Here is a 14,388-nt window from a genome sequence, read left to right on the forward strand (position 1 = left end):
TATGCAACACTTAGTTGTCATGTGACAGCAGGCAAATTAGCGTATTTTAAAGAAGAATTTTAAAATATATTTTTTTTAAAACAACCCTGACGTACCTACCCTATATTTGGATGGCTAATAGGAAGCACACATACTTGTTTTTTGCCTCATCTAGATTAGAGCATGAGTGCACATCGGAGCAACTTGAAACCAACAGTCTTGACTGCATCATATGCAATCAGAGTAATTGGTGAAGTGAGTGAGTATGGTTTTACGCCGCTTTCAGCAATATTCCAGCAATATCACACCAGAAATGGGCATCACACATTGTACCCATGTCAGGAACCGAACCCGGGTCTTCGGCGTGACAAGCAAACAATTTAGCCACTAGGCTACCCCACCGCCCCAGTAATTGGTGAAACTGACAGTAATTATATGAAGGCATGAAACAGACTAATAAACCCCATTAAATTACAGTGTTGTTTATTTGCTTGCTAATCACAACATGTTTACTAATAAACATAATAACCCAAAGTGAGGATTCTGAGTTGGAATTGGTTCCCAGTAACCTATGCTGTTTTAGGTAAGATTTGTTTGTTTGTCATTTAACGCTGCACTCAGCAATATTTCAGGTATATGAGGGCGGTCTGTAAATAGTCCAGTATTGACCTGACAAACCAGTGATTGAGATCATGAGCATCAATCTGTGCAACTGGGATACAATATCGTACATTAACTAGTCAGTAAGCCTGAACACTCTATCGCATTAATCTCCTCGTATGACAAGCATGGGTTGGTGGAGACCGATTCTAATCCCAATCTTCACATGGCTGATGAGGTTGGTTAACATGGCTAACACTGTGTCATCGTATTCCAACGGAAGTGTTCGTTGCTCAAAATATCAATGAGTCACTCACAAACATGTACAATCGTTTAACCTTTTGCTAAAGGTAAAATGCCTCTTAAATTTTTGATAACTGTTTTATCATGTTTTAGTAAAAATTAAAATTTGTCAAACTTCAACACCTGAAGTTTCCAATTACTGCATCAGCTTATGCTATGACCTTCAACATAAACAGTCTAAATTTGTACCAGTGAGTTTAACTTATATCATGGCGTGTCTGCTTGATATGGTCCAAAGTGGTGAAGCTAAAGACCATTTATTTGAGTGAGTGAGTATGGTTTTATGCCACTTTTAGCAATATTCCAGCAATATCACGGCGGGGGACACCAGAAATGGGCTTCACACATTGTACCCATGTCGGGAATCGAACCCGGGTCTTCGGCGTGACGAGCGAACGCTTTAACCACTAGGCTACCCGACCGCCCCCCATTTATTTGAAACTTGGGGACATGTGTATGGTGCTGACAAACCAATGATCATAATCACAGCATTTCTGGGATTCAAACCAATGATTAGAGGATCACAGCACATCTAAGGGACATAACTCTGCATGGTGAAAATGCAGCACATTAGACAACTGGGCAACATGTGTCCCAATAACATGACTTAACAAACATGGATAATGGTGTCATGTGCTTTTCATCCTTGATGCACAAATTCGTAAAACACATTTTTCAGTTTGAAATTAAATTAATTAAATATTTAATATTTCTGAAATATATTCAAACACTGAATAATGCTTCTTGTATACAAATAAATACGAGTAAATAATATATCAAAACATAGAACCTTGGATATTCTTACAGTGAGCCTGTTTTCATACAAAAAATATTGACAAAGCTTTGTTACACATGCAAAAACCTTTTTCTAGGCAAGATGAATCAATGCTTAATTTTGAAGATGATTAGTCAGCCATAATCCCTATGAGATGGGTTAATAACAATTATATTGCATCAATACTTGCATACAGGAATTAATCCACTCACATACCTCTACAGGAAGACATTAGTGTATAAAAGACTGACATTATGACAGAGGATAACTCACTTAAACATTGTAAGAACATTTGGGAAATGTAAATTAAGTCAAGTTTGAATATAAAAATAACATGTTATTCATTCTTGAGGAGAGCCTTGGGATGGACAATCTTTGTGGAAGCTCTGTAGGTATAATTCTATTAATGTCAGTGTGAGGTGGAACCTGTGCTTATCTGGGATCTGAAAGTCTGTGCTCACATAACATGGTTCTCACAGAGTGTTCTTAAAACAGAGTGGTTAGAATAAATGCAACAACATCTGTTTGAAGTGACCTTCAAAAGGAATTGCTGGAAGGATGAAGTTTTGAACAATTTTGTTTCAATATTTGCATACTGGAGTGTTGTAAGAAGTCAAATCAAACTTTGCATCAATGACATAGGGAGCCACTTTGGAGGGTTGTGTTCATTAGGCCTTTTTCTAAAGTTGGTTTACGACACTGACATTTACACTGAAATTTGAAAAAAATAATAATGACTTTTGATCAAAACAAAGTTGACCAATCAGCAATACTGATCTGGAAGTTGAAATTTAACGAAGCAATATTTCAACCATCTACATTGAATTTAGACCAAAACCTCTGTAAACCAACCAATAAAAAATAAATGCCCTTACAAAATTCTTTTTAAAAAGGTACAACTTGAAGAGTTATTTGATTTCTTTTCTTTGATTTTTGTATGGTATATCTGTTTACCAAGAAATACAATGATGGAAATCTATCAGTGGAGTGGTTGGACCAAGACTCCTGGTTTCCATAGTTTCCAGCAGTCCTGTACTAGAAGTAGGTCCTGAAAGCCAAAACAAACATCCAAAATATTTCTGTGTCTCTTAAACTCAATGTAGTTCCATAGGTAGCTTTATGTAAACAAATAGCATAATAATTACACTGGTGAGACTTAGGTCTCTTAGGATTTTTATTCTGCAATATACGAATACATATGTAAGTAAATATTGTGAAATGTTTATACAAAAGAATAATTTAACTGCAGGACAGACAAGATCAACTATCACTGCTTACAGGGCAACAAATAACTTCTCAAGGTACAAAATAAACAAAATAAATCTTAAATAAATTTCTCACTTTAATGTTTTCCGACCAACTGACCAGAAGTTTTCGAGCAAAAATAAATCCATGAATAAGAACACAAACGTGTGGCTCTAACAGCCATTGTAACCAAACAATCCCCATTATAGTGTTGTGGGATGCCAATAGTCTTATATCTTGGGTAATTGGAATTGCTCTTTTTGACACAGGTAAAACTCCATCTTCCCGAGGCAAAAGAGTTAACTGACTATAAAAGTCCAGTTTCGACCCTTGCCGAACAAGGCTGGTATTATGGAGTTACATTTTGGCCGGACTAACGAGTCTATGCATAGTCCAATCAAAATCACGCACCGAAATTGAAATCCGGTTCATAAACTGTCGAGCAGATTTCAGTCGATTGCAGGATTTGCAAAGCATGTGCACTGCCAACTTGTTATGTTCCAAATCTTTTCATGTGTTCACGTGATTTGATGCATTTCACGATGTAAGACCCGTTTTATTACAATATAGATCTTGATTATCGATCAGATTGTCTTGACCGGGCGCCACCATTTTGTGTGAAGCAAACGCAAGTGATACTAGAGGTGGAATCTGATTGGAGAGCCTTAGAAGGGACATAGTGAGTGAGTGAGTATGGTTTTACGCCGCTTTTAGCAATATTCCAGCAATATCACGGCGGGGGACACCAGAAATGGGCTTCACACATTGTACCCATGTTGGGAATCGAACCCGGGTCTTCGGCGTGACGAGCGAACGCTTTAACCATTAGGCTACCCGACCGCCCCTAGAAGGGACATAACAGGTAAAAGCCACTGGTGGGGCTACGATCGAGACCAGGAATACCAGCCTAGTTCGGCAAGGGTGGAAACTGGACTTCAGTCAGTTAACTCTCTTGCCTCAGGAATGTGGTAAAGCTCCTGACAGACATACCTACACACAATGTAGCCTAGCCATAAGAGGAACAATTAAGAACTTATTCAGTGGTAATGGTGAAACAGATTGGTTGTGAGTCCAATGGCAGATCTATGGGGTGGGAATCATGGGTTCTGAACCCCACCCCCTTTGAAAATAACAAAATATAATTATTGAACCCCACTGACAAAAAAAACTTGCTTTTATTGAAATATTAGTGTATACAGTAAAGTGAAGATATCCCTGGAAGGTAACACCCCCCTTGTTTTGCCATTCCCGTACCCATGGATTTAACCTAAGTGTTTAAATACTGTTCAAAGCAACTCACTCATTCAAGTCACATTATAAAATTGCTGCATGCAAATCCAATGCACAACCAATTTGCACACCCTGAACACACACCCGACCCTTCCTCCACCACCACCAATCCCACCTCACCCTTAACAAATCCTGATTCTGCCTCTAAGTTCCCTCATGAAGAGTTTGGTTCAAGTCAATAGTATATTCTGCCTATGGACCTACCTAACTAATGACAATAAGAAACTAGCTTCATCCATTCCATTTATTCTTTTTTCGCTAAGCCCTTTTGATTTTTTTTATCATTAACACTGACCCACAAACCTTGAAACCCAAAGGGCAGATTTATCTGCCTTCAGCAGGAATAAGGTTAAAGCTACTTACACAGCATCCTCATCATTGAGCAATCCTCCCTTGGCCACAATCACCTTCACAGAACCCTGGGGAACATTCAAGTTACATACAGGGACATGGTGAACTCATAAACTCACTTTGTTAAACTAATACTTTTATCAGTTGTATTAAACAAATGTAAAAGTAATTTGGGATAATTAATCACACTGTCTAATTAGTAATTGGTCTCTTAGATCTGATTAAGACCATTCCTACTATCACCATAAGGCAGTGTGATTGAGTATATACACTGAAACCTTTTTTAGTCCAGACTAAATTAAACTAAACTGACATTAATATACATGTACTATTGAAAAGAAGTACATCCGATTGTTTCATATGAATATAGTTAACCTGTCTTATTTGAAATCAACATGGGATGACTTAGGGTAGGGGTGGAATGTTCAGAGGTTTGTTTTGTTTGTTTGTTGTTTAACGCCGCACACAGCAATATTCAAGCTATATGACGGCGGTCTGTAAATAATCGAGTCTGGACCAGACAATCCAGTGATTGACATCATTGGGATACGATGACATGCATCAACCAGGCCAGCGAGCCTGACCACCCGATCCCATTAGTCGATTCTTACGACAAGCCTTGTCGCCTTTTCGGCAAGCATGGGTTGCCGAACACCTATTCTGCCCCTTATCTTCATGGGTCGTAATGTTCAGTGCAGCTCAGCATCCTGAGCCATGACACCATTATATATAAGGCTGACATGTGAAATGGTACAATGCAAGAGGTCTCAGTCACTGTCTTACGAATCAAGTCTACAAAATATGTTTAAGCTTGGCACAAAGCCCTTTGTTCAGACACCCTGTGCATGTCAACTGTGCCCTTCTATCACTTCTGTACTGCCTCACATCCTTTTAAAAATCCTGCTTCCACCTCTGACTAATTCCCTTACAATAGGTTTTGTGTGTGTGTTTGTTTGTTTGTTTGTTCCTTGCTTAATGCAACACTCAGCAATATCACAGCTATTTGACAGCGGTCTGTAAATATTCGAGTCTGAACCAGACAATCCAGTGATTTACATCATGAGCATTGTTCCACACAATTGGGATATGATTACATGCATCAACCAAGTCAGTAATTTTTACCTCCTGATCCTGTATGTCGTCTCTTACGACAAGCACGTGTTGCTGAAGACCAAATCTAACCCAGGTGTTCATAGGTCCTTACAACAGGCCATGGCACTTTTCAACATAGACAATATTTGCTGTTTCCATCTTTGATCTTATCCATGAAACATCCCTGCAGCCTGTCAAGGTGAGAGTGCAATGTATGGTGGTCGATGATGTTACATACCATGTTGTTGGTCTCGGCCTCGCGGAGGATGTTGAGGGCCTGGGCTGACGTTAGGTCGAGGAAGCTACGTCCACTCACCATCAGCAGTTGGTCCCCCTTCTCCATCTCACCTGTATACAGAGAACATAGCAGTTGGAACTCTATCTCACTTGTATACAGAGACTATCTCACCTGTAAACAGAGAACATAGCAGTTGGGACTCTATCTCACCTGTATACAGAGACTATCTCACCTGTATACAGAGAACATAGCAGTTGGGACTCTATCTCACTTGTATACAGAGACTATCTCACCTGTAAACAGAGAACATAGCAGTTGGAACTCTATCTCACCTGTATACAGAGACAATCTCACCTGCATACAGAGAACATAGCAGTTGGGACTCTATCTCACTTGTATACAGAGACTATCTCACCTGTATACAGAGAACTTAGCAGTTGGGATTCTTTCTCACCTGTATACAGAGAGACTATCTCACCTGTATACAGAGACCATAGCAGTTGGGACTCTATCTCACCTGTATACAGAGACCATAGCAGTTGGGACTCTATCTCACCTGTAAACAGAGAGACTATCTCACCTGTATACAGAGAACATAGCAGTTGGGATTCTATCTCGCCTGTATACAGAGAGACTATCTCACCTGTATACAGAGAGACTATCTCACTTGTACACAGAGACTATCTCACCTGCATACAGAGACTATCTCACGTGTATACAGAGAAGAGTGAGTGAGTGAGTATAGTTTTACGCCGCTTTTAGCAATATTCCAGCAATATCACGGCGGGGGACACCAGAAATGGGCTTCACACATTGTACCCATGTCGGGAATCGAACCCTGGTCTTCGGCGTGACGATCGATCGCTTTAACCACTAGGCTACCCGACCGCCCCATACAGAGAAGATAGCAGTTGGGACTTTATCTCACCTGTACACAGTGAACTTAGCAGTTGGGACTCTATCTCGCCTGTTTTTAGAGAGACTATCTCACCTGTATACAGAGAACATAGCAGTTGGGATTCTATCTCGCCTGTATACAGAGAGACTATCTCACCTGTATACAGAGATCATAGCAGTTGGGATTCTATCTCGCCTGTATACAGAGAGACTATCTCACCTGTATACAGATAACATAGCAGTTGGGATTCTATCTCACCTGTATACAGAGAGACTATCTCACCTGTATACAGAGATCATAGCAGTTGGGATTCTATCTCGCCTGTATACAGAGAGACTATCTCACCTGTATACAGATAACATAGCAGTTGGGATTCTATCTCGACTGTATAGAGAGAGACTATCTCACCTGTATACAGAGAACATAGCATTTGGGACTATCTCACCTGTATACAGAGAGACTATCTCACCTGTACACAGAGATCATAGCAGTTGGGACACTATCTCACCTGTATACAGAGAGACTATCTCACCTGTATACAGAGATCATAGCAGTTGGGACTCTATCTCACCTGTATACAGAGACCACAGCAGTTGGGACTCTATCTCACCTGTATACAGAGAGACTATCTCACCTGTATACAGAGAACTTAGCAGTTGGGATTCTATCTCGCCTGTATACAGAGAGACTATTTCACCTGTATACAGAGAACATAGCAGTTGGGATTCTATCTCGCCTGTATACAGAGAGACTATCTCACCTGTATACAGAGAACATAGCAGTTGGGATTCTATCTCGCCTGTATACAGAGAGACTATCTCACCTGTATACAGAGAACATAGCAGTTGGGATTCTATCTCGCCTGTATACAGAGAGACTATCTCACCTGTATACAGATAACATAGCACTTGGGATTCTATCTCGCCTGTATACAGAGAGAGACTATCTCGCCTGTATACAGAGAACTTAGCAGTTGGGATTCTATGTCGCCTGTATACAGAGAGACTATCTCACCTGTATACAGAGACTATTTCACCTGTATACAGAGAACTTAGAACTCTATCTCATCTGTATACAGAGAGACTATCTCACCTGTATACAGAGAACATAGCAGTGCGGACTATCTCACCTGTATACAGAGAACTTAGAAGTTGGGACTCTATCTCATCTGTATACAGAGAGACTATCTCACCTGCATACAGAGAACATAGCACTGCGGACTATCTCACCTGTATACAGAAAACAAAGCAGTTAGGACTCACCATGTTTTTTTTTATTTTGGGGGGTTTGAAGGGGATGGGGGGGTGAATAAACAGTATTATAACCCTCCAGTGACATCATCCTATTGTTCTCCAATCGGGTTAAATCTCATAAACAGGGATGTTGTAATGTCCCTGGTATTTTATATATATCCCCAGGATTTCATAGGATATTCCAGGCATTGTTGCAATATAATGTTTTATAATATCCCGGGTATTTTATTAGTACAATTTCCGTTCAGATTGTAACATGTAATGAAATGTAAAGTCAAATGACAAAAGTTTTCTTTATATTCCCGAGGATCGAACACGCAACCTTCGTATCTGTAGCCAAGTGAGTGTTCCACATAGCCATGAGACGCTGATAAATCGCAATGCGTTTTAGAATGTCTTTTTCAAGAACCGAACGCCAGCAACAGATATTTTACGCCCGTTTCTTAGGGTTCATGGAAAGTATGTAAATGTTTAAAGTTTCTTTTTTCAGTTTATAAGTTAGATAAAGCACTTCACCTTGGGGTTTTATGATATTTAAAACCCTTATCCCACAAATGTGGGTTTTATATATCATAAAAACAATTGCACGTGCTTTATCCTACACATAAAACCCAGTCTCTTAAAGGTTTAAGCCAATCACTTCACTGAGAAATGTTAGAAGAGGACAATGTGAGCAAACCACCCCACAAGAGAGCGGGGTCTTCATCAAGACAAACAATCACTTTTTCAACTGAGATCCAAATACTGAGTTCAGTTCCATCTTCCACGAACATAAGGAAACAACAGTTTGTTTGTCACCACTTCTTGTTGTGCTTGAGATTTGCAAGAGTTACCTACCCTGTCTCTCGGCAGCCCCATATATGTCTGCCACAAGGATCTTGTCAGCCAGTGGGGTACCAATTCCACCTTCAACGCCGATTCCCAGGGACTCATTCTGTATAGATGTTGTGACTATATTAATTTCATATTATAAACTGATTTCATGAATAAACTGAAGTACCAAACTTGCAGATAGAATACTTACCGGTAAACAATGAAAGCCTGCTCAAAGGGAAATAGAAATGACTTAATAATTCATTTTGAAAGTTTGGCTGTACGTCATTGATACCTCTTCAAATAAGTATCCTGTTCAGGTTCAAATTAGATTTACAGGTAGTTTGAAAGCTCTAAATTGAAAACACACAAGGTTTATCTTATAATTGATACATTTTTGGCTTCCATGATCGTCTGCTGCAAAACATTTTTAAAAATACTTTTTAATTTATTCTTAAAAATATGTTGTCACTACATCACTGAGCACTGGGTGACTGGGATCTGGAAAAAGTGATTAATTTCTCATAAAAAAGAAATGATGAAAGTCATCAAAAAAAATTATAATACAGGTTAGTAATCTTTTATTGACCAAACAGAATTACTTACCTTAGACTGACAATCAGTCCCAGAAATAAAGTTATCTTAATTTAAAAATATATCTACAAAATATGAAAAATAAAATCCCTAGGAGCCCTGAACAATTCTTAATTTCAGCTCAGGGAATCTAGACTTGCCAAGTCATTCTAGACTTGAATTAGACTTAATTTTTAAAAAACATGCTCTAGGGTCTGGCAGACAGACTACACTTACCTCACCGACTGCAATGGTGATCACAGACAGATCCTTGCCATCGCTCACCTCAGGGGGAAACTGCAGACCAAGGCAAGTGGTAGAATTATTCAAATTGAAAGCAAACAATTTAACAACCAAGCATTCTCTAGTCTACTACATAGTTAGTTCTATCTGATAAAAGGCACACATGGAACAGCATTTGTCTCTCAATATTGCTATTGTGTCACCCAAATCAGTCATCTTGACTAACATGGGCTGTCTCCCTTGTTTTGTCATTATCGACACTCTGAGGAAAAGTTTTGTCAAAAATAATGAAATAGGACAATTATTGGCTAACATTTAGTCTCTAAAATGATAACATTGAAAGATGTTTTTAATAAAAACGACTTCTAATATAACAGAAAGCAGCTATCTAAGCTTTCCAAATTATTGCAGATTTTCTTAGGAGTTTCGGATATATTTGTTAAATTCAAAGTATTTATAAACTGGCCTATAAAAAATGGAGTCTTCACTAGGAAACTAGTGTCTTATAGCATGATAGGTAGGATGACCTTGTCTCACACTGAAGGTATCAAATTTAGTCATCTCTTCAGCTAGAATGATGTTCTGTGGAACGTTTCGGGGCATGATTTCTCACATCCTACAGAATCCTTTGAAGAAACATTAATATGGAGTCCCATTTGATATTTGTCCCCACCTACCAACGAATAAGGGTCCTCTATGTCCTCCATGTTTGTGAAAGCAGCCATACTGCTCGGACCGAGGAGAGTTGGACCCATGTTCTTGGCTTGACGGGCAGCTAAGATGGCCGCCTTCCCACCAAGCTGCACAGGCTGAAAGAAGTACACAAACATTGAGAAATGCATCGTCTCTCTTACAGACCCGAGAGCATGTGTTTAATAAAGAAATATCCCCTTCTCATTGTTGTTGTTGCTTTAAATGTTTAAGAGGTCGCCTTCTGCTTCAGCAATATTGGTTGGCCTGTCCGTCTTTGGGACTCGTGTGTGTGAGTAGGGTACACGTCTATTGGGAGTTTGGGTATTCATAGAATTTCTATTTTTATATTGATATGATTTTTTTTTCGTATGTTGATATAATTTCATTTTTATCTTTGGCTGCTGTGTTTATATATGTTCAAGTAGCTGTCCATTACTCAGAAATAGAGTTAGTTTGGCCTTTGCTATTTCATCCCTTTGCTTTAGGAGATCTACGACAGACAGCAGATGTAACTGCACTTCTTTTAACTGAGCCCGGGCTGGGGCATGGTCTTGACATTCCAGTAACAAGAGAGCAACCACACAGTTACCAAGATTGCTGGCATCAGGTAGGCAGATTGGCGAGATATCAGACATCTTCAGCATGTTTTCGGAGACCATATCTGACTACTGCCCATTTATGTGTGATAATTGATAAAAAAAAACATGTCTCCTACTTAAGATAATGAATTCTGATGCATGTGAATACTAGCTGCTCAATGCCATGGATGTTATGATTTATAATCAAGACTTCGAGTCAAAAGAAAACAAATTACTTTGATTGTCACTTATTTGTTTATCACCACATTGAAAGGGTGTTGTATTAATGGCTGTTGATGGATACAGCTGAAGATATTCACTGCATTTGGCCGACTTTCCCATAGCGGCTGTGCACGTATTCCGCTAACAACCGCTGTCAAATCCGATAGTGTTTCTTTTTGTACGCATGATAAATGCATTCGGTTCCAATACGGAAGCATGTCATTGTATCCCAATTGCGTGGATCGATGCTCATCATATTTATCACTGGATTGTCTGGTCGAGACTCAAATATTTACACACAGTCATGTAGCTGGAATATTGCTGAGTGCGGCGTTAAACAACAAACGAACCAACCAACCAACCACCAACCAATACGGAAGCTATGCTACCAATATGCCTTCATTTAAAACCCATTCAATGCTTTTTATTCCAAGAGATAGGAGGGCCTGGTGATTTCTGTCATACCTGATGTGAGAATTTCATCTCTTCATGCCAGTCTTCAGCTGGAGCCTCACTCTGGTCTGCAGTGTGGTCAACAGCCTCACTCGGACTTGACCATGCAGAGAATGAGGTCGTAGCTTCTAGTTCCTCTGGGGGCGGAGGTGGGGGAAGGGGTGCCACCTCGAGCGGTGGTTGGGGACGGGGCGATTCTACCATCACAGTTGACATGAATTTTGGTCGGTTTGAATCTGTAAAAATAAAACAATGTATTATTAATTGATCAATTCATACTAATATGAATATGAAGCGCCTCCACTGACACTAGCATATGACTCCTTGGAAAAAACATGATACATTTCTGTCCTACTACCAACAGGGTGAACCTAGATGTATGCAATAAATCCTCTCTTTGTGGCATCACTTGAGAGCGAGACAGTGAGTTTGGTGTAACGCTGCTGTGAACAGTTTTCCAGTAATATCATGGCGTGTCTGCTTGATGTGAGACGAAAAGCCAGAAGTGATGCATGTTTCAGACATTTACCACTTTGGTAAAACCCATGAGCATGTGTAAGGTGGTGACAAACCTAGAAGCATGACTGTAGAAATTGCTGTGTCACTTGATAGTGGGTATGCTTGTCAAGGAAATACAGTCAAGTCATGTGTTTATGAAGTCGGACATAGTCAGACCCCAGTAACCCAGACTTCAGATATCCAGACTTCCAGCCAAATTTGGAGTATGTGATATGTGCAGTATTTCCCTACATCCTTGTGTCTAAATGTGTATAAATATCTCACTCAGATGCTGCTGAATCAGCTCTTCTTGATCCAATGGCGGCACGTCAGGTTCGTAAGCATGGTGAGTGCTGCAATAAAACAAACATATTCACCATCCAGTTATGGAATACAAGGCCTGAGGACTGAAGACATTTCTGAGAGAGGCAGCGGATACTGTTTTCTTTAAACAAAGAGTCAACAATATTATGCACATAGCAAACATTTTTCACATTATCAAACTTAAAACAAGTACCATGGATTTAACATCAGATTGTTTGTCTTATGATCATGTTTGCTGCAGACAATGCAAGAATTACTTCTAAATAATATCAGGTTCATTACTATTGCTGTTTCATATTTACTAGAATTATTATTATGAGCTATTGAAAAACATCATATCAATATGTATGTGATAATGTTGAAATATATTTACGATAATTGATATTAACGAACTCATAAACAAAAGCATCTATCAGAACTGCCTCTAACACAAAAACACAATCATGCCATTACTCCTAAGTGAGTGAGTGTTGGTTTATGTCAGCAATGTTACAGCTATATCATGGTGGTCTGAAATTAATCCAGTTTGGGCTGGACAAACCAATGGTTGGTAGCATGAGCAATTCATTGTGTAGGACGGCACATAACCAGCCTGGTGACACATTGTGACCATCCAAATCTCACTCTTGTCAATCCTCACAGGAAGCATGAAGAACACAAGCCCATTCTGCACTAATTACCTAATGAACATTCAGATCACAATAACTAACCATCGAATACAAAACATAATAACTAACTCACAATAATAACTATTGCATGACTGAATATAGAAACTAACTGAATTCCTGATAAAACTACTGCTATAGAACCAATAGCTGGAGTAAAGAACTAAACCAGGAGGACCAAATCATAGGGACATGTGTATTTCCATCTAAACTCACCCAGTTCATCACCCAACTGCAAACCTCTTCTCACATACTACAAAACACAGCATATGCTCCATGCTTCCTGTCCTTGAGTTTCAACTAAAGTCTACTATGTGCGTCATTTTGGTTTATTGGGTTTCTGTTTAACCTTTCTAGCACATAGCACATATTTTGTCATTCTGTAAGCAATATTCCTTATCACCGGAATGGCTTGCTTTAATTTTGTTAACATAAGTTTTACAACACATGCAGCTATCTTCCTTAATTAATAATTGCGATATTTTGTGATTCTATTCAAGTGGTGATGACTAGTACACTGGTACTGATATGTTTCATTGAAGTAACATGGAGTGTCATCCATAAGTCACTATTGTTGCAATGGATACTACTAGGGCTGGGACGAGTCCACATTTACTACCGGGGTACCCAACCCCCTTGTACCCTGACCCAACCCAGGTACCCATTGTAGGTCTCAATAGATTTGTACAAAATGTCCGATAGTGAATTGTTTGACCAGAGCCCTGGCAAAAAGTATTTAGGTACACTACAAAAACGATCTGGTCTTGCATAACTGAATTTGACTGAATTTTTATCTTTATTCAAAAATATATAAGGCAGGAGGAATGTGTGAATAGTCCGAAAGAAATGTGAAAATTTGTGACCTGTAGTTATTCAGAGTTCGAGGTATTTTTTGTCATTAAACAATATATCATGTGACTAACCATGGGTCTGGGTAGTCCCGTGTGTATCAGGGTCCTTAAAGAGTACCCACCTGACCCGAGCACTGAGTGACCCGTCCCGGCCCTAGATAAAATGGTTTCACGTCAAAACGCCACTTCCATTTTGTGTATAAAAAAGAATAATAAACATTGGTTGTGGACTATGTTCCCATTTTCTCAAATAATGCTAAAGATACAAATACAATGGCACTTATATAAACACTTTAAAGTTTAGGCCACAGCAGAGTCCTTCCCATCCTTGATCACACAGTATATTACATCCCCATTCTATTTTTATAAATACCCTGGACACCGTTCACCACCATACTTTCATTTCAAGTCTGGTTATGAAAAAAGAGCCGTCCAACCAAATCTCCAATAT

At 39.3% G+C, this 14,388-nt stretch overlaps 1 protein-coding gene across 4 annotated transcripts in view; it reads right to left on the reverse strand.

The window, feature by feature from the left end:
• Positions 1-1,267: 1,267 nt before the first annotated feature.
• LOC124141042 (harmonin-like) overlaps positions 1,268-14,388 on the reverse strand; it is a 51,618-nt gene continuing 38,497 nt past the window's right edge. For all 4 annotated transcript variants that reach the window (XM_046508910.2, XM_046508911.2, XM_046508912.2 and 1 more), the window contains 8 exons: positions 12,383-12,450; positions 11,612-11,835; positions 10,331-10,462; positions 9,648-9,707; positions 8,862-8,958; positions 5,874-5,983; positions 4,556-4,611; positions 1,268-2,705 (listed from right to left, as the gene is read on the reverse strand). In XM_046508910.2, coding sequence (XP_046364866.1) covers positions 2,693-2,705; positions 4,556-4,611; positions 5,874-5,983; positions 8,862-8,958; positions 9,648-9,707; positions 10,331-10,462; positions 11,612-11,835; positions 12,383-12,450 — 760 coding nt within the window. In that variant the 3' untranslated portion in view covers positions 1,268-2,692. The remainder of the gene's footprint in view (positions 2,706-4,555; positions 4,612-5,873; positions 5,984-8,861; positions 8,959-9,647; positions 9,708-10,330; positions 10,463-11,611; positions 11,836-12,382; positions 12,451-14,388) is intronic.

This window comes from Haliotis rufescens, unplaced genomic scaffold (assembly GCF_023055435.1).
Source record: "Haliotis rufescens isolate VD_foot unplaced genomic scaffold, xgHalRufe1.0.p SCAF_6, whole genome shotgun sequence".
NCBI lineage: Eukaryota > Metazoa > Mollusca > Gastropoda > Lepetellida > Haliotidae > Haliotis > Haliotis rufescens.